The 19,499-nt window shown below is 38.2% G+C and overlaps 2 protein-coding genes across 5 annotated transcripts; both read left to right on the forward strand.

Moving 5' to 3' along the window:
* Nucleotides 1–5,341: 5,341 nt before the first annotated feature.
* Nucleotides 5,342–10,665, forward strand: LOC145604982 (calcium-dependent protein kinase 8-like). Its single transcript, XM_081660978.1, has 8 exons — nt 5,342–6,355; nt 7,069–7,192; nt 7,330–7,473; nt 7,741–7,893; nt 7,997–8,112; nt 8,266–8,433; nt 9,316–9,555; nt 10,087–10,665. Exons 1-8 carry the CDS (start codon nt 5,858–5,860, stop codon nt 10,237–10,239), a joined length of 1,596 nt encoding a protein of 531 aa, XP_081517104.1. The 5' UTR covers nt 5,342–5,857; the 3' UTR covers nt 10,240–10,665.
* A 1,176-nt stretch (nt 10,666–11,841) lies between these two features.
* Nucleotides 11,842–18,956, forward strand: LOC145604983 (uncharacterized). Of its 4 annotated transcripts, none has more exons than XR_014104984.1 (9): nt 11,842–12,013; nt 12,220–12,391; nt 12,494–12,616; nt 13,008–13,219; nt 16,500–16,643; nt 17,505–17,725; nt 17,819–18,077; nt 18,250–18,334; nt 18,428–18,956. XR_014104984.1 is itself a non-coding variant. In XM_081660979.1 (8 exons), exons 2-8 carry the CDS (start codon nt 12,274–12,276, stop codon nt 18,554–18,556), a joined length of 1,206 nt encoding a protein of 401 aa, XP_081517105.1. In that variant the 5' UTR covers nt 11,842–12,013; nt 12,220–12,273; the 3' UTR covers nt 18,557–18,956. The 4 variants fall into 4 exon arrangements, 2 of the variants coding, with proteins under 2 accessions (XP_081517105.1, XP_081517106.1); XR_014104983.1 differs by having other exon boundaries at nt 18,158–18,334; nt 18,428–18,489; XM_081660979.1 differs by lacking the exon at nt 18,250–18,334.
* Nucleotides 18,957–19,499: the final 543 nt, after the last annotated feature.

A 19,499-nucleotide genomic window follows, 5' to 3' on the forward strand; every position in this document is an offset into this window, starting at 1 on the left:
TCTTTTTGGGATCCACGGCGAGTTTGTGGACAGCGAGATCCGGGCTGACGCCTGGCATCTCTTCCACTTCAAAAGCAAAAATGTCTTTGAATTCTTTCAGCAGAAGGTGCAAGCTTGCACCCAGAGTAGCATAAGCAACCGTCCCAACCTTCACCGTACGCTCTGGACGGCTGTCGTCCAACACGAGATCAATATTTTCTCCACCCGGTTGGGGACGGAGCTCGTCTGACCGTTCCCCGGTCAGTGATTGTTATTTTTTCTCTTTCTTCACCTCCACCAGCAGAGGCGCTTTTCTTTTCTTACCAACAGCTGGTGGGGCAGGGTTGGCATCCTTGACAGCGTCAAGGTCTATTGGTTCCTTCTCTTGGCCGTCTGGGGCCACAGTATCTTTAACGGCTGAGAGGTAGCACTCCCGAGCCGTCTTCTGATCCCCGTTCAGGGAACCAACAGAGCCATCATCCCGCTCATACTTAATAAGCATGAGAGACGGGATGATCACCGCCTTGGCTTCGTTGAGGGTTGGCCTACCAAGGATGATATTGTAGGCGGTCAACTCCTCCACGACCAAGAACCTGACGACAATATGCCGTCCCTGACCTTTTTCTCCCAGCCGGATGGGCAAGTCAATTCTGCCGGCTGGGTAGACCATCCCACCCCCAAAACCAACCAAGGGGTGGGTAACCGGATGCATGCTGTTGGAGTTGTATTTCAGCTTCTGCAGGCGCCGGAGGCTGATAATGTCCGACGAGCTGCCGGTGTCAATAAGGATCCGTCCAACCAGCTGGTTGGCAACCTTACATTCAATGACGACCGGGTCGTCATGCGGACGGCGGACGCTGCCCCTGTCCTTCTCAGTTATGAGGACGTCTGGGAAGGTGGAAGAAGCAGACGCCTGCTCATCATCATCCTTGTCCATCTTTCGAAGATGGCTCTTGGTGCCCCGAATGGTAGGGCCACCACATGAAAATCCGCCTGCTATAGTGTAGACCGGATCCTTGTCGGTATCCGAACTACTAGTAGGCTGGGGGGTAGCCTTGGAGGACTGACCCTTGCTCTTCTTCTTTGCCCCGGCTGGGGACTTAGAAATGTAGGACTTTAGAAACCCTTTGTCAGCCAGACGGTCCAACGTCCGCTGTAGACTGAAGCAGTCGTTGGTGTCATGGCCAACCTCCTCATGGAACTGGCAAAATTTATTTTTGTTCCGTGTCTGGACGGAACTCTTCATTGGATTCGGCTTCTCAATAGACAGCCGGTCCTTTACCTCCATGAGGATGGAGTTGCAGTCTTTGTTAAACTCGTACTTGGGGACGTACGGTTTAAACTCTCTCTTTTACTTCTGGGACGGCTGGTCAGAATCACTAATCGCCCAGACTTCTTTTCTCTTTTTGCTCTCTTCTTTTTTATTACCCGGCTGAGCTGACCGGCTTTCTTTTTGTTTGTCAGACTTCTTGGAGTCTGACTGGCAACCAGGCGTGCAGAGGTCGGTAGCTTGTATATAGCTATCCGCCTCCCTCAGGGCCGCCTGTAGCGTAAATGCCCCTTTTCGAACAAGGTCGAACTTAAAAGTCGACCCGTCCTTCAGACCCTTGAAAAATTCTGTAAAAGCTACCTCGTCAGACAGTCCCTGGATCTGTATCCTGACCAGGTTGAACCGCCTGACATATGAGCGTAGCCCTTCCTTCTCACCCTGCTTAACGGTGCTCAAATCAAGGCTCGTTTTCTTAGCAGGGATGTTCATTGAGAAGTTGGTAGCAAACAAGAAGGTTAGCTTCTTGAAGCAATCAATTGAGCCGGCTGGCAAGTTGCCAAACCACTGTTGAGCAATGCCCTTCAGTGTAGCCGGGAAACATCGACACCAGGTGGCATCGTCCCAACCCTGTAAGCACATGAGGTTGGTGTATGCCATTAGGTGGTCTTCTGGGTTGGTGGTACCATCATAGGTGCCCACCAACACATTCTTAACCTTGGTCGGCTGAGCCGCCTCAGTTATATTGGCTGCGAAGGCAGACGGCTGTTCGCCTAGCCTCATCAGCCGCAGCTGCCAGTCCAGTGGCTGGATATTGGTATATGCTGCCTGACCTCCGAATGGGGGTGGCTGCATGAACTGGAGGCCATACTGCCCATACTGCGCCTGGGGTGCGTATGGCATAGACCCTATCATCAGCTGAGGTTCGGTGTTGACGGATTTACCGCCTGTCCGACTCTCATGCAAGGACATAGAATTCCTTGCAGAAGCTTCCTTGAAGCTGTCTGGAAAGCTTGAGGTAGAAGCTGACTCAGACTGTTGCTGTCTCCTCCGATTAATGACATGTCTTGCATCGAAGGTAGACGCCTTTTGGGCCTCCGGCTGGGGTCGCCGGGGCATCAGAATCTTAGACCAATCAAGTTTTGCGGCTGCCTTCTCCTTTGGATGAGGAGTTGGCTGCCTGTCCTTGACCGGCTTCTTCTTCTTCCCATCATTGGGAGTCTTTTTAGCCGGCTGGCTCTTGCTAGAGCCTGCCTTGTTTTTGTTGATCATGGCCTTGATTTCACCTTTGAAAGAGGTCATGAATTTCATGAGCTCATCCCGGGTGACTGGGGCTTGACCTTTAGCCTTCTGGGTTTCCCCTTCTGGCCTTCCAGGTGGGCGCCTGCTTGGGCCCGCCTGGTCTACATTTCGCTCCAGTTGATCTCTGGAACGAATGGATTTAGAGATGAGGGAGTCATCTTTGGTTATGTAGGTCTCCACATCATTGTCTTCTTCTTCCTCCTCCTCAGTGAATACCTCTGGCTGAGGCTGAGGCGGAGGCTGAGGGATTTCAAAGCCTTCCGGTTGAATAACCGGCTGCAATCCTCTTGGTTACCCGCCTGATCGAGTAACCGGACGTAGAGAAGTAAAGTTAAGAATTGGTACAGAACTTTGAACCATCTTGAGGTACTCTCCCCACAAACGGCGCCAAATGTTTTGGGTGTTTTTGTCCCTCGGGAGAGTTACAGCTCGAAGACAGGTCCGGGGCGGCCTGTACCTGCAAGACAAACGGAGACACCGGTTGGTAGGTGCTCCGCCTCCGACGATCAAGTTAGTAACTTGAAAGGAGAGAAAAAGGTGTGGAAATTTAGGTGGGGATCTGCTAGGATTTCTAGCTCAGTTGTCTCTATCAAAGGGACAGTTTGTAATAAATGAAAAAACATGCCCTCCAAAAGAGGGGAATCTCCCTATTTATAGGGTCCTTGGGAATTGTGCCCCCGATTAGGTCACAGAACCCTAATCAGTGGTGGGCTGCGCCGCATTGCGGCTTTCTCGGGATTTGGGCCGGAAGGCCGTCATTTCCCCATATATCTGGGATGACACGTGTCAAGCAGGGATGGGTCCACTTTGGACCATCCTTGGGCTGACACGTGTCGCCCTCTGATTGGGCCACATGGCGGGGTAAAATTACCCTAAACACATACCTACCCAAAAGGCCATGAGTCCATGACTAGTCACCGTTTTTACAAAAGTAAGAAAAACAAACAAGTAAAAGGAGAAGTGTACTGGAGGTCTTTCTTAATTAGCATTTGTTTGAATTAATATGCCAATCAAGAAACTGAGGAATTAGTTTGGAACTTTAATTAACATTTACATTATACACTTGATTATATATGGTCTTAAACTCTTAAATGTTTTCCTTTACCTTTGATTAATTTCCAATTAAGGGGTTGGTATGAAACTCTAATTGTCAAATTATTAATTTCTCCCACACCCCCTAAAATGGAGGGAAAAGCTACCAATATTCTTGGGCATTTGCATTGCTTTTCCTATCACCTTGTCGGCAGGAAGCTTAAAAATAGCTTCTTGAGGATTTTATGGAAATGCTTAATTTTTCATTTTTTAAAACAAAATATAGACTTCGAAATTATTTTATGTGATAAAGCAACCACAACTAATGCGAGACAAGCAACTAACTAAACGGAGAGGTTCTATCCCACAAATTTGGAGCATCTATTTGTCAATTAGTACTACAACCAACAATGATAGTGCCTAATATTTTTTCCCTAAATAAACATTTGGAGCAAGTATATGGTACTTATTAGTTATTAGAGTACCATGGTTGGTATAACATTTGATATGAGATAGCATGTTCACGATATATCTAGTTGTGCTTCTTACGTTCCCTTTTACCGGCTCTAAAGAGATAGCTACATTTTTGGTAAGAAATTGTGAATGAGAGAAAAATATGGCAAGGTTAGATTATATAGTGGTTGTGAGAGTAAAGTTGTGGTCGCTACAACCAAAAATAATATGGATCGATATTTTTTATTCACTTAATTTATACTTTTCTGATTTTATTTGACTTTATGTGACCTTTAATCCACCCATTTGATCACTTCTACTATGCACTCCACCAAGCAAGAGTTAGGGACATGGTAGAGATTGGGCAATATAAATGGATGGGCCTTGGACCATACATATTTTTATGTTTTAAAGGATGCACAACTCATACGCATTTTTTTTAGGTAATTAAAATGTAATATAGTAAGTAATTAAGAGGAAACAATAACAATAGCTAATTGTATCACATTTTGCTTTAATATACTTCGATACCATCACACCAACATAAGCAAATTATGCAACATGATGAATGTTTCTATATGAGAAACATTGTTGTTCTAAATGACAACATAGACAAATATATGGAAAAATATACACCTTTTTTCTATACATCAATACGCTTGTATTATATTACAATAACATTATACTCTGTACATGACTAAAATAATGTAATACATGAACTATTCACCTAATCAACTTATCACGACTAGATCCACCAGTATCGTTTATTGATAAGATCATTCCCATCTTTATTACTGTATGAATAGCTTCCTCATGTAGTATAAATATCTAATCCGATTTTATGTTGTACATTTTATATACATTACTATTTTACTATATATATAGACCTAAGCAAGTAACCGAAATTAGACCTACTCAGTCCTTAGCTCTCAAATGACCATGAGCACACAAAGTTAAGAATAATCAAGAATTCTTAAAAACCAAGTGTGAAACCATTATTAATTTGAAAATAATTAATTATAGTAACAAATATTTCATACGATACTCCGTATTAACTTGTGATCCAAATGGATATACAATATGATTCTCTTTAAAATTGCAGTATTATACTATTATTTGGTCCAAATAATCCACTGTCCTAGTCAAAATCGTTGAAAGGATAAATAATAATAAAAAATTACAAAAGTAAGGAAAATATTATTATTTTTTTTAATTTAAAAAAAAAAAATTGGAAAAAGAGTGCAACAACAACCAACCCCATGGGACCTGTGTGATGAATATAGGAATGGAAATTATTTATCATCTTTAATTTGTAATATCCCCAAATTTTGTAATATCCCAAAATTGGATCTAAAGTGAGAGAAAAATAAGTGGGTTTTTAGAGTAGAATAAGAGAGAAAGAAATTAAGAAGAAGAGAGAAAAGTCTCTGAAAAGAGCTTTGACTCTCTTCTAATGGAGGATTCACACCTTCAATTTCCCATCTTTTTCAATTAATTTTTCTGGGTTTTTATATAATTTTTGTTTTTACTTTTATCTCAAAAATTTCAACAAATCTTTTTCTTTTTTTACTGGTTTTGTTGGTTAAACATTAACCATTTATTTAGTCTTCTTCTTTCTATCTCCTCAACTAAGCAACCTACTTTATTTTATTTTCATTTTTATTTTTTGTTTTTTGTTTTTTGTTCTTCCTATTTTATCCCAAATCTCAGGAAATTTCCCTCAAAAAGTACTTGAATCTGAAATTTGTATCTTACCCAGTTGATTATTTTCTATAATCTGAACTGGGTATACCTCAAATCTTCAAAAAATTAGGTTTTTGATTGATGGGTAATTGCTGTGGTTCCCCAAATGGGGGTAAAACTAGCAAGAAAAACAAACCAAACCCTTTTGCAGCTGATTATTCAGTAAATCAAAGATCTGAAGTAAACACAAAATTACATGTTTTGAAAGATCCTACAGGGCGTGACATTCACGCGCAGTATGAACTAGGAAGAGAGCTTGGAAGAGGTGAATTTGGGATAACTTATTTAGCAACTGATTTAATTAGTGGTGATAAATATGCTTGCAAATCAATTCTTAAGAAGAAGCTTAGAACTGCTGTTGATGTTGATGATGTTAGGAGAGAAGTTGAGATTATGAAACAATTACCAAAACACCCTAATATTGTTACTTTAAAGGATACTTATGAAGATGATAATGCTGTTCATATTGTAATGGAGTTGTGTGAAGGTGGTGAGCTTTTTGATAGGATTGTTGCTCGTGGTCATTATACTGAGAGGGCTGCTGCTCTTGTTACCAAAACTATTGTTGAAGTTGTTCAGGTATAATATCTAATCATGGAATTACTATTTAATTTTTTGATTTTTTTTTTTTTTTTTGGTTTTTGGATTTGTTTTTATTTGTATGCACTTGTTTGCAATCTATTTGATGATGTTGTCAATGTGGTGGTGTTGATTTTGATTTTATGTGTCCCCTCTTTGTAAGTGTGAAAGGAAGTATTGATTTTTTTTTGGAATGAAATGTCATACCTTTTTTCATGTGTTCAGTATTTGGCACGGGTACTTGAGGTGAAATGATGAGCTTTAGTAATGTAACAAGTGGGTGCAGTCTTTCATTCATTGAGGGGGATTGTGAACTTTGTGATTTTGGGGATTTTGATTTTAGAGAATTTGAAATTATATACTGAACAATTTGTTTGTTTAATTGAGTGTATAGGTTAGATTAAAAGTATTCTTTTTGCTGATCTTGTCAGTGTTTAGTTTTTGACACGGATACTTGAGGTGAAATGAATGTCAGGGTAAGTTAGCTAGCGGTGCACTTCTTTAATCGCGATTTTACCCTCTTTTAATGAGGGGGATGTGAACTTTGTGGTTATGCCTTGCATTGTTTCTGTTGCAATTCATAAATCCGGTTGTGATTGTTTGTCCCAGACTCCCAGCTCAGCTAGAAGGGATGCTAATATGCATATTCTTGACCATGTCATCGAATCATTGTATTTCATTCATTTATATGATTTTTTTGGGGGATGTGGCAGATGTGTCATAGCCATGGAGTGATGCATAGGGACCTGAAGCCAGAGAACTTTCTATTTGCCAACAAGAAGGAAAACTCTGCCTTAAAGGCCATTGATTTTGGATTGTCCGTAACTTTTAAGCCAGGTATGGCTACTGAGCTAGATTGCTTTGTTTGTTTTATTTTGTTTCTTATATGCTGTTATATCGAAGGCATCTGTGACATTGGTTCTCTATATACTGCAAAAATTTTAGTTTGAATTTTTGAAAGTTTTCATTCGCAGGTGAGAAGTTTACTGAGATTGTGGGCAGTCCTTACTACATGGCTCCTGAGGTTCTAAAACGTCACTATGGCCCGGAGATTGATGTTTGGAGTGCTGGAGTTATTTTATATATCTTGCTGTGTGGTGTGCCTCCTTTCTGGGCAGGTATGTTCTATCTAACTCTCATGCTTCAGAATTTGATACAATGATACACTTTGTTTTAAATTGAGTTTGTTTCTCTTAAAATTAGAGAAGATTGTGTTTAAATGTGCAAATAAAGATGATTTATCCAAGCTTTTAGTTTGATTGTTTGCAAAGGTACAATTTTAGGGACTGTATACTGCATAGTATCTATTTTCATGGATTTGGTGTGCAATTCCACAATGTGTGTCCCATTTTAATTTGCTGACCAGTACTGTGCATTTTACACAGAAACTGAACAAGGTGTTGCACAAGCCATTATTCGCTCAGCTGTCGACTTTAAAAGGGATCCATGGCCAAAAGTGTCGGATAATGCGAAAGATCTAGTGAAAAAAATGCTTGATCCCGACCCAGAGAAACGACTTACAGCTCAAGGAGTACTTGGTAACTCATCTTTTGCTTCAATTGACTGTGTCATTTTCTAATCATGAAATCATGATGTAATTATTTCTAATTTACTTTTGGAAATCTCTTATGAGAAATGCAGAACATCCTTGGTTGCAAAATATCAAGAAAGCTCCAAATGTTTCTCTTGGTGAAACTGTGAAAGCCAGGCTGAAGCAGTTTTCTGTGATGAACAAGCTCAAGAAAAAGGCTCTAAAGGTTAGGAAAGACAGGCTAAACAGCTTTCTTATGTATTCTTGTCGGCGTCTGTATTAATAAATGGCGCAGCCATGACTGCGTATGTTTTTGTTAGTATGTACCCTTCTGTTGCACACCTGTACACTAGACTAATTTAAATTTGCCTGTTGGCAGGTGATTGCTGAGCATTTGTCAACGGAAGAAGTGGCTGGCATAAAGGAAGCATTTGATGCCATGGATACTGGCAAGACAGGCAAAATCAACTTGGAGCAGTTAAGAGTTGGATTGCAGAAGCTAGGGCATCATATCCCTGATGCAGACCTGCAAATATTGATGGATGCGGTAAGAGTTTATCAGCTTCATGTCCCAAATTTCATCTTGAAGTCCAATTGTGCCTTTGTGCCTTTGGATTCATAGACTGGTTATATGTTAAACAATCTTCCTTAGTGGGTGTAGGCCATTCGTTAAACCATCATATGACTTTTGCGCATTCTGGTTGCTTATCTTGTCATGGAGTTTAATTTGGGGGATTCTGAATGGAGTTGAATAACTAATGCTTTGTTGTGAGTTATTGTTGGCTCTCTCTGCTATCATGCGAGTTTTAAATCAGGACCTACGAGGCTGTAAATTGCTTGAAATTGGAAGCTATTGCCTCTTGCATAGACTCACTCGAGAATATTTTGTCTGGCCTTATTTAAATTATCCAATCAACGGAACTCCATTACTAGAGCATTTTGCCTTTTCCCCTAAAACTTCCTGTGGCTGCAAACCTGCCATTGTGCATCGCTTAGAGGTACTAGGTAGACCTGCAATATTGTAATGAATGTAGAATATTCTTCTTTGAAAAGTTGTGATTTGTGGATAGATAGTTGCTATTAAGTATAACAATTTAAGAATAAGCAAAGAAGGAAGTTCTTGGGGAAGTAACTTGTGGTAGTAGAAGCTTAAAATAGCTCTTAGTGATACCTTTGGATTTTGATAAACACTTCACCAAAGGATACATTGATCTCAGGATTAGAAGATAATTGTATTTACATTTAGTATGTGTGAGAGAAAGCTGTGCTCTCCCGTTTACATTGTGATTATGCATGCTTTCTGGTACAGAGAAAATATCGAATTATGTACATGAAGCTTTTATGTCTACTGTTCTACAAATTATTTCTTGTTTAAGAAAATGTCTTTCTGGCATTAACAGCCACACGATTTAAAAAATGGTTTATGCAGGCTGATGTTGATGGAAATGGAGCGTTGAATTATGGGGAGTTTGTTGCTGTTTCTGTTCACATAAGGAAAATGGCCAATGATGAGCACCTCCACAGGGCATTCTCATTCTTTGACAAAAACAAGACTGGATTCATAGAAGTTGATGAGTTGAGGGATGCATTGAATGATGATAGTGATGCTATTGCCAACAACACCGAGGAAGTCATCAATGCCATCATGCATGATGTCGACACTGATAAGGTTAAATTCATTACTTACATGCTGTATAAGTATTTGAATTTATATGAATTTCAGGCTTTATTCTTTCCACCCTGTTCTGAAATTATCTAGAACTTATTGGCTGTTCTCATAACTAATCTGATTTTATTATAGACGTGAATTCAACATGGGTAGTCCTTATCTGAACTTCTTTTCATATATGAGCTTATTGGCCCTTTTCAAAACTTGTCGAGACTTGTTTTATAAGGTGAAGAGAGAAAAGTCTTTTCTGTTTTCTGAAAAGCGTCTAAGAATATTTTCTTGCAAATTCTATTCGAGTGGGATCCCTCAGTGTCAGTTCATTCCTTTTGAACTGCAACACTAAAATTTCTAGCTATTTTCTTTCCACCTGAGTCAATATTTTATGACCTTGTTTTCCCTACATGACAGACAATTCACAATTTGACATTGACACTATCTTCAATCTGTAGAGAAGCACCTGCTGACTGCTCTATGTTTGTAATGTGCAAATTATGTGTCTCAATTCTGATTGTTGTTATGTTTATTTTGAAGGACGGACGCATAAGTTATGATGAATTCTCCGCAATGATGAAGGCCGGTACAGATTGGAGAAAAGCATCTAGACAATATTCTCGTGAACGGTTTAACAGCTTGAGCTTGAAGTTAATGAGAGATGGTTCGTTGATTGCAAATGAGGTCAAATGAACCTAAGGAAAAGATTGATTTAATATGATGATTTTACAGTGTAGCTATTCCTTTTGTTTTTCTTTGATCAGGAAATTTACTCGCTAATCAGATATCCAGAGTAATTTCCGAAGATAATTTTTTTGCCTGCTTCACATGGAGACTTCAAGTAAAAATGGGTTGTGATCCTGTGTACAAGCTATGTAATATGATTCATAGCTTAAGGCTTTTTAGGTGGTCTGATTTATTACCTTTTTTTTTTTTTTTGTTTTGTTTCGGATTTGTCGGTAGTTGTAATAGTGAACAAAAAAAAAAGTGATTAGGGAGTTAATAGGGAGTAAGGTTGCTAATGTGGTCTACTTCATGCCGTTGTACATAAGTTGGAATTTTAAGATTCCTTCATTCAGAGAAATTATTCTGTCTACTATGATAGTTTCTATTGAGCTACCCATATTTGCCACCCTTCTATTTCATTTTGGTAGGTGAAATCTGATTATGAATTACCGCGATAACAGCCTAATTAATTGACTAATTATTGTCCAAATGTTGTATTTCAAAACATTCTTACATGATTACCTATCTAATTAGCTGATTAACTATAGTCCAAAATTCAAATGCTATATTTCAAAGCATTCTTACATGCATTGATGCGCACGCAGAGGTTGATGCATTCAAGGGTATTTTTTTTTAACGAGCAGAAAATTAAGCTCGTAATGTTTTCTTTTTTCTTGTTTTGGAAGTAAAGGTTTTTTTTGTTTTTTTTTTTTTTTTTTTTTTTTTTGTGCATGAAGGAAAGGGGGTAGGCACCGACTTGCTGGTGTGAGAAAACTACTTGTCCAAACTCCAAAAGTGTTTACCGACCATCATGCCGCAATTTCGTAACAAGGAGTATGCAATCTAAGCATTTATTTGCTGGCATTTCAAGCAAGCAGCTACTAGCTACTACTACGGAGTATAATAACAAAAGTTATGTACTTTGTTTTTGATAAGCAACCGATTTCCTACCTTAAAATAGTGAATCGCTATTTGTCGTCTTAAAATCTCCATGTGTCAAAGTAAATCTACAATATTATTTTCTTTATACCTCTTACCAATGCTAATTCAACACAACCCATTTAATTTTCTTTTTCTTTGCTTTACTAGTTATTATAGAGGTTACACGATGTGATAGACAGAGTTTAACAATTGAATACACCAATCCATTCTAGATTTTTATGGTATCTATACTTGATTGGGATAAATAAGAGTAGTGAATGGGAGGAGAGGGCGGGAAAGGTAGTATAAGTGCATGATTGATAAAATATTGAATCTGTTAATTTGTCTTCACTCCCAATTTTATAAAGTTATCAATATATCCGTGTCCATCGATAAAAATTTGAAAAATGACGAGACAGTTTGGAGAGAATGGACCTAATCTACCCATAACTAATCTGAATCAATATTATGGAGTATATCGAATTATCGTCTCGTCGTAATGGATCGAGGTCAGATTGGTCATAATTTTGCACACCTTATAGAGTGTTTGTAAGGACTCGTTCTCTACAACAACAGGTTTTATTTCAACCGTTCACAGTTAAAAAAAAAAAAAAAACATTATTAACCCAAAAAAATTTGACACCAAACGCAACATATAAAATGTTCATCGGATTTTCCCTTAAACTTGCCACTCTCATCTCCAGTTACTCCCACTCCACTTTGCACCTTCAACTCCCCTCTTTCTCCTCAAAATTTTCAGAGAATTTGAAGTTCATTTTCATCAATTTTGCCGATTCACGGGGATTTCATTTACAAATTGGTGAGATTTCTTTTCAAATCGTCATAATCTTGGTCAAATCTTCATTTTTAATTGATTTAGGGTTTGTTCTTCTAGCTAGTGATTGATTGACCTAAATTTGATCGATTAGCGCAATTAATCTCGAAAAGCACTGAAAAATGAATTAAAATTGTATTTCTATGTCCAAATTTGATTATTTATAGTTCATTATTTGTACATTTATGCAGTAATAGTGGAGATTTTGCAATGTATTTGATTCTGATTGAGTACTTATTGTAACGATGATGATTAACGAATTTAGGAGTGGGACGCTAGTTCCAGGAATGAAAATCGGCGGCGGAGCGCGTCGATTTCTGTTTTTGCTCCCTGTTATGATCTTCCTGCCTTATCTGTTATCTGGTGATTTCCTTTCTTGTTTGTTGTAATGTCTGATTTTGCAAGTTTGATGATTTCATCATGTGAGTCTAATATAATTTTTTATGTTGGGTGTCTGTTTGATAGTCTTAGAGCTGCACAAGTTCTCAACTTCTGTTGATGCACCTAAAAAACGCGGTACAAAGTCCGATCATCTTGTCCTTGGTCCAGCTGCTGGTCAGGGTTTGCGAAATCGTTTGCATTGCCAAGGTGAGCCAGAGTTTTCTTGGTAAAGCCTATAGTATTGGTAGAATCGCGATGCAACATAGAGGGAGGGAAGAAGAAAATTGTAGGTTGTTTTGACAAGATTCTCTTGTGTGGTGTTAATGTTTTACTTGTGTTATTCTGTGCATTGCCTAATTATACCCATTATTGTGATGGGATTAGGGTAAGGGATGATAGCCATGTGAACTAAAAAATGAACTTTGAGGCATTGTTTTTTTTGTTCAAAATACTTGTGAGAACTAAGAATCAGTATCAAACTATGGATGGGTAAAGGAAATAGTACAAATAGGAGCTTTACAAAGATGCCGTTAATCCTCTCATTATGCTTCGTAGTCATTGTAACTCATCATCATCTTGTGTTTTGCTTTCTTTGCAGGCACGAGGGCCTTGAACAAAACTCACCATACTGTCCCTCAGAGCTCAATTTCTGGAGAGAATGTTGCATTTGTTACAGTATTCACCATTTATAATTCTTCTGAAAAGAATGCTGAGACGAGATCCTCCGATTTAGTGATAATTGGAAATACTTCATACACAAAGTTGGAGAGATCAATGGCCATCTTGGATTCATTTATTAACTTCATCCAGGTATGCAACTTTCAGATTTATGGAATAACAATAGTGATTAAGATATCAATGTCTTTTCATTTGATTTTATCTAGGTCTGGTGTTTGGATAATGAACTATGAAGTTGCAGTTGGAGCAGAACTTTAGAGTTAGGCCTTGTTCACTTTACCTTATTTTTGCTAAACTGAAATTATTTTTAGTGAAACAAAATTATATTTGTTGAACTTAAATTGTTGTTACTGAACTTAAATAATTTTATTGAACTGAAATTATTTTTGTTGAACTTAAATTATTTTTATTGATTTTCTATTATAATTCTTCTTTAAGATAATTGAATTTTACTGAACTGAACTTATTTTTACTAAACTGAAATTAATTTTATTGAACTGAACTTATTTTTACTTATTATAATTTTTTTAAGGTGAAGTGAACAGGGCCTTACTTGTATAGCTGTATACTTGTATTCATCATGTAATCTCACTATATAAGAATTTACGGATACTTATTCTTAGGACAAGTTCATAACAACATACTTTGTCTCTTTTTATATGTTCCATACAAAATTCTTGAGTCAGCTCATTCCTAATTTTCTACCATTTTGATGGATTGTAATGCTGTGAGTATAATGCTATATACCTTCTAGGTCCAGTGTATAGGTGTTGATCCAATAGGTGGAGGGAGGCAATTTGCTTGGCCGTAGTAGTGGTATGACTGGTATCACTGATACGTGTGTGCAATTTGCTTTTCCTTTTTGGTATAAGAGGTTATCGTTAATCTGTCTTCTTGAGCACTATTCTAGATGTAGGTAAAAGTAAGCTAATATACCCTATTTTGTCAGAGGACAAGGGTCCAGAAAATCTCTATGATTTAATGTGAGTTCGTTGTTGGCTTGTCAGTGGTGGGACTTGAATGATTAGGCTTCAATTAGAGATATTATGCTTAAGGTTATCCATCATCCTTTGTTTTTTCCTCCCCTAAGTGACCTATGCTAGGGACTATCAAGCTAGCTATATATGTAATCTTGTCACAAAAATTGGATTTGCATTTTTGGTGGAGCTTAAGGTTTGTATAAATTTTGCAGGATGGTAGGGTTGTAACTTGTAACTGTCCTCGTTGTTGTTATATGGTAATTGATGGATTTATAGTTGTTGTCCCCTCTCTTCCTTGGACCTGTTGACTTTACTATAATAATTGTTGTTCCCTTTTAGGGGTTTTCTCTCTATATTGCAAACCGTTAAGGATCAGTGGATTATTTTAAATAAGTCTAGCGTGATGAGAGTTGATGTGGTGCTAGCATTCTAGGCAGATTCACTTTGTGTTTTTGTGAGGTTTATAATTCTTTTATTTCATATTTAACTTTGATTTTCGTTGATACTTATGCAAATTTAAAATGCATAAACTCATAGACAAGGCCTAGAAGTTCTGCATGTTGGCTTGAAGTTAGATGGGATCTGAGGCTTTTCTTTTCTTTTTTTTTTAAAAAAAAACTTATTTGAGGAGCATCTTCAAGGATAAATCCAAAAGGGCCACGATAGAAATTCTATAAATGCCCAGATAGGCATGGGCGGAAGGGCTTATCCTAGTTAGGTAGTTGTATGTTTTTTCAATGTTTAGCCTTCTTTATTTAGCATCTTATTGTATTAGTAGTCTCCTGAGTGCTGGTTGGTGTTTTAAATCAAATAGAGATGTGACATTGTTATTTTTGGGGAAGGTCAGGAGAGGAGGAGGATAGGAGTGGAAAGGAACAAGCGATCATTTTGTGGATTTTGACCTTGTGACTTTGTAAGCCTAAAAAGGAGGTTAACAAGGTTTTAGACTTATGGAATTCTGAAATTGTATTTAGGGTAAGGCAATCAGTCAATGACTTTGGTAATTCTTATTCAAACACAACTCGTACAATGTGGTTGAAAGTAGATATGGACTTTTTAAAGAATGGATGGATGCTTTGTTTGGAAAATGACAATCATATTATCTATACTTGTAATTATGGGGTAGAGGTTTTCTTTGGTAGTTACTTTCTCTCTCTTCTTCCCTTTGGTAGGCGTAGGGTTCAATGGGACATAAATTGGTTTGAGCTAGGCTTGATTGTTGATTCTTGTGGCTTAAAGGCAAATTAGATGGTTCCACCCACCCAAATGGACTCCCGGAGGATATTAGGGTCCATCGTAATCATTTCAACAATTTTTTTTCCGGGCCAAAAAAAGTCAAAATTGAAGGTTATTACCCACGTTTTTTTGAGCAATTTTGGAGGTTTCGGGACCCGGTATCGGAAAGTCTTGAGATGCTAGGGGATACATTTCGGGGTCATATAATGACATTTGGCATCATATATGACCATTATATGTTGTCATAAATGTCCGTGGTGTAGCTTGATTTTATGAAATCAGTGCAAGTTGTAATTGACTGTTTAAAGACATATTGGATGGTTTTACCCACCCACATGGGCTCCTAGGGTGTATTAGGGTCCATGGTAAGCATCACGGCAATTTTTAATTCTGGGTTAAAAAAAGTGGAAAAATGTCCAAAGTTGAAGGTTATATAATACACGATTTTTGGTCAATTTTTGACATTTTTTCAAAATTGAATTGAATGCGTGGGGTGACTCTTGGGGTCATATAAGGTGGTTTGAAACCCTTACCAGATCAGTGTGTTTGGATAAAGAAAGGGGACGGAAAAGAAGGGGAGGGAGGTGAAGAGGAGGGGAGGGAAAGGGAGGGGAGTCCTTCCAAATCTCTCCATTGTTGGAGCGATCAATTTCCTAAAATTTTAATCCCTCAATTTCTCTCCCCTCCAATTTCCTTCCTTCCTCATTGGTTCTTCAAATGAGAGATACTCAATCTCTCCATTTCCCTTTCCTTCCTTTTCCTCCATTTCCTTCAAACACACCGTAAATTTAAGAGTTTATGTGGGGTATTCTTCTGGTGGTCTTTTTTCTTACTCCTGTTATCGGCACTTGCAAGATTCTGCTACTTTTCATTCTATGTCTGTCTACATGTAATTATGGGACATACAAATACTGATAATGTGATGGTTTACTGGGATAGTTTTCCGTGTAAAGTTAGTGGTCAATGGAATCAATCTCTACATTCATTTAAAGGTTTTACATCTGGATTCTGAGTTGGTTGATTTAATGCCTCAGAGGTTGTGGTGGGTGAGGGGATTTATCAAGATTCTTTTTGGCATGTTAGACATAAAGGAGGCTAATTACTTAGCTCTTTGTCATGTATATGATGGGTTTTCATGGAGCATCTTGCATTTTAGGATTTTGGAGAATGCTCTTATCAATTTGTTATGTCTGCAGGTCACAATGCCTTTGAGCAATGTAATCATCCTTACTGATCCAGAGTCGGACCTTCACATGGACAAACAAAGAGTTACAACTTATCCCATTCAAGGTGAATATTCACGAGACAGGTTGATGCTTCAAAGAATTAGGTCATACATTGTAAGGGTTCATTGCGCTGAATTTACAAGTGGTATAATATTATTATGGTGTATCTGTGTTTTACTTGGTACAATGTGTTTGTAAAAGTTTTTTAATTCGTACCATGGGTTTGTAAAAAAAAATTGTTTTTTTTTGCCTCTATCTTGCACTTTTGAAAGCACAAGTTGATTAGAGAACCAATAGCCACTAAATTGATTCTTTACATTTTGGTTGAAAATTTCATTTGGGATTCTGATTGGTGGGTTCTTGGGACTAAGAGATTGGTTATTTGTGTGGTGATGATCTTTCTGAATCATTCATGTATTGATCATCCATGTTTCCAGTGCATTGCTTGATAATATCATAGCCTTGTGGGAGTTTATTGTATCACTATGAGAAGTAAAGCAGGATGAAGGCTCTTCTATTGAGAATCTTCATGTACCCTGCAAATTGAGGACAATTGTCAGAGTGCACTTTGTTACTGCCCTGTATAAGATGACAGTCAACACTGTTTAACAATTATGTGTGTGGGAGCCATCCAAAGGAGTTGGATAGAACTCATAGAAGGTTCTTGCTTAGATGTGATAATTACCTTGTTTTCTTGTGTTGTTGTTTGTGTGTGTGTTGGGGGGGGGGGGGGGGGGTGGGGCGTTGGCTATTTGTCTCATGGCTCATGAGAAATAGGTTTGAAACTTATCAGATCTTGATTATCACGGGTCCAGATTACCATGTTGAGAATCTGAAAACGTTTTTGGTTTGATACTGAGATGTGATTTTCTAAGTTTCTTCTATTTGATACTGTACTGGAAGGTGGGAACATAAAAGCAACTCTTTCAAAATTGTTCTGTTTTGATTAAATTGGTGATATTGTCACTTATGCAGGCCTTCTTGAGTACAAGACTCAAGGAGCTAAACAGCCATGTTCAAGGACAAACAAGCCATTACATTTTCACTGATTCAGATATCGCAGTGGTTGATGATCTTGGACAACTATTTGATGCATACCCAAGCTTTCATTTAGCTCTAACTTTCAGGAATAACAAAGATCAGCCTTTGAACTCTGGGTTTATTGCTGTCCGTGGAACTGCAGAGGGCCTCCAAAGGTGCCATGTTGTTTTTATCATTTTGTAAAAGGAACCTGCATCAGATAACTTTACTTTTAAAGTGCTGACTTAGGTTTTCAACACTGGACTCAGGGCTAAGGAATTCCTGGAGGAAGTTCTTAAAGCTTACACTACAAGGTACATGAGAGCTTCAAGAATGCTTGGTGATCAGTTGGCTTTAGCTTGGGTAGTGAAATCTCACCCATCATTTGATTCAAGGAAATTTTCTAAACCTGTACCTTTCTCGGAAGAACTAAATGGTGCTTCCATCCTGTTTCTACCTTGTGCTCTGTACAATTGGACTCCACCGGAGGGTGCAGGACAGTTTCATGGCATGCCTCTTGATGTAAAGGTATGTTGTACTGTTACATTTACAAATTTTAGCCTTACCTGCTTGCATTACTCACCTACTATTGTGAGTTTGTCTCACAGCAACTTCTTGTGTGTGTGTGTGTGTGTGTGTGCGCGCGCGCACGCGCATGTGCCCAAATTAAAACAACAACAATGGCTTGGTTTTGACATAGTTAAATCGCTGACAATGGTGTGGAATAATACACGACAAGTCGACAACAATGGCTTGGTTTTGACATAGTTAAATCGCTGACAATGGTGTGGAATAATACTCTACTCTTATGTGTGTGTTTGCGTGCAAATTATCTTGGGTTTCAAGCTCTTAGTGTCTTTTTGTTACTTAATGCACAGGTTGTTCACTTCAAAGGATCAAGGAAACGATTAATGCTAGAAGCTTGGAACTTCTTCCATTCTTCTTTGAACATAGACGACATGTTATGCCTCGTCCTAGGTAGTGGAAGAACAAAATATGACTTTTGAGCTACTTGTGGGTATTTGCTTTAGATTAGAATCTTTGATATGCCAAATGGATGGCCAACTGTGATGAAAAAATATCAGGATTGATGAGGAAATATAATAAGATAATGGTGTCTCATCACAATTAAGGGAAGCTGCTTCATTCAGTTTCACACACGGATGATAGGTTAAGAGATTGATGAAGAGACTCGGGGAGTATATTGTGCGGAATATTTTTTTTTTTGCAGAAGGGATAATCTTTTTAACCAGTTAACCTTATTGCTGTATCACACTTGTCAGAATATAGATGTTATGGACAGTATTAGTCCTCTGTGAATTGATAGTTTCCTCTTGTGTATACTTGTGGTAAAAACTTATGTCTTGTAAGTTATACGGAGTAATGTGCAACAATCTTATATTCTTATGTAGACAATGTAGTGTTCTCAGGTGTTCAGGTTTTTTGTAGCCCGGAAATACAGTCCAATCACCCACATTCCCCCTCCACCCAAACAAGCCTCCGACAAGGTGGGATGATTCCTCTATGAGAATGTGATACATAGGTAAGCACAGGGACATTTTCGACGTTCTCTAATCAAATACGAGGATATTTTAGGAAGATATCAAAATCCGAGAGTGGAGTCGAGCAACGGAGGCAAACCTCCTTCCCCCCATCTCTCCCTCACTCCTCCCCTCAGCAGTCACCACAGTCCTACAACTTGTTTTGTTGGGACCATTGGCTAACCTTGAAAAAGATTCCACCAAAAAAAAAAAAAAAACAAGTTGACCTTAGAGCTCAACTTAGAGCCACCATCAAGTAGTAGACTAGTCTGACGTAAAAAAAAAAAAATAAAAAAAAAAAGACTACTCTAGTACTTTATGTACGAGTAACAATTTTGATTTTTCTTTCACTTGTATTAATTATTTAATTAATTAATTTACTTCTGTAGTTTGGGCAGCCTTAATATTT

The sequence above is a fragment of the Chenopodium album genome, chromosome 22 (genome assembly GCF_948465745.1).
Source record: "Chenopodium album chromosome 22, dcCheAlbu1.1, whole genome shotgun sequence".
Classification (NCBI taxonomy): domain Eukaryota; kingdom Viridiplantae; phylum Streptophyta; class Magnoliopsida; order Caryophyllales; family Amaranthaceae; genus Chenopodium; species Chenopodium album.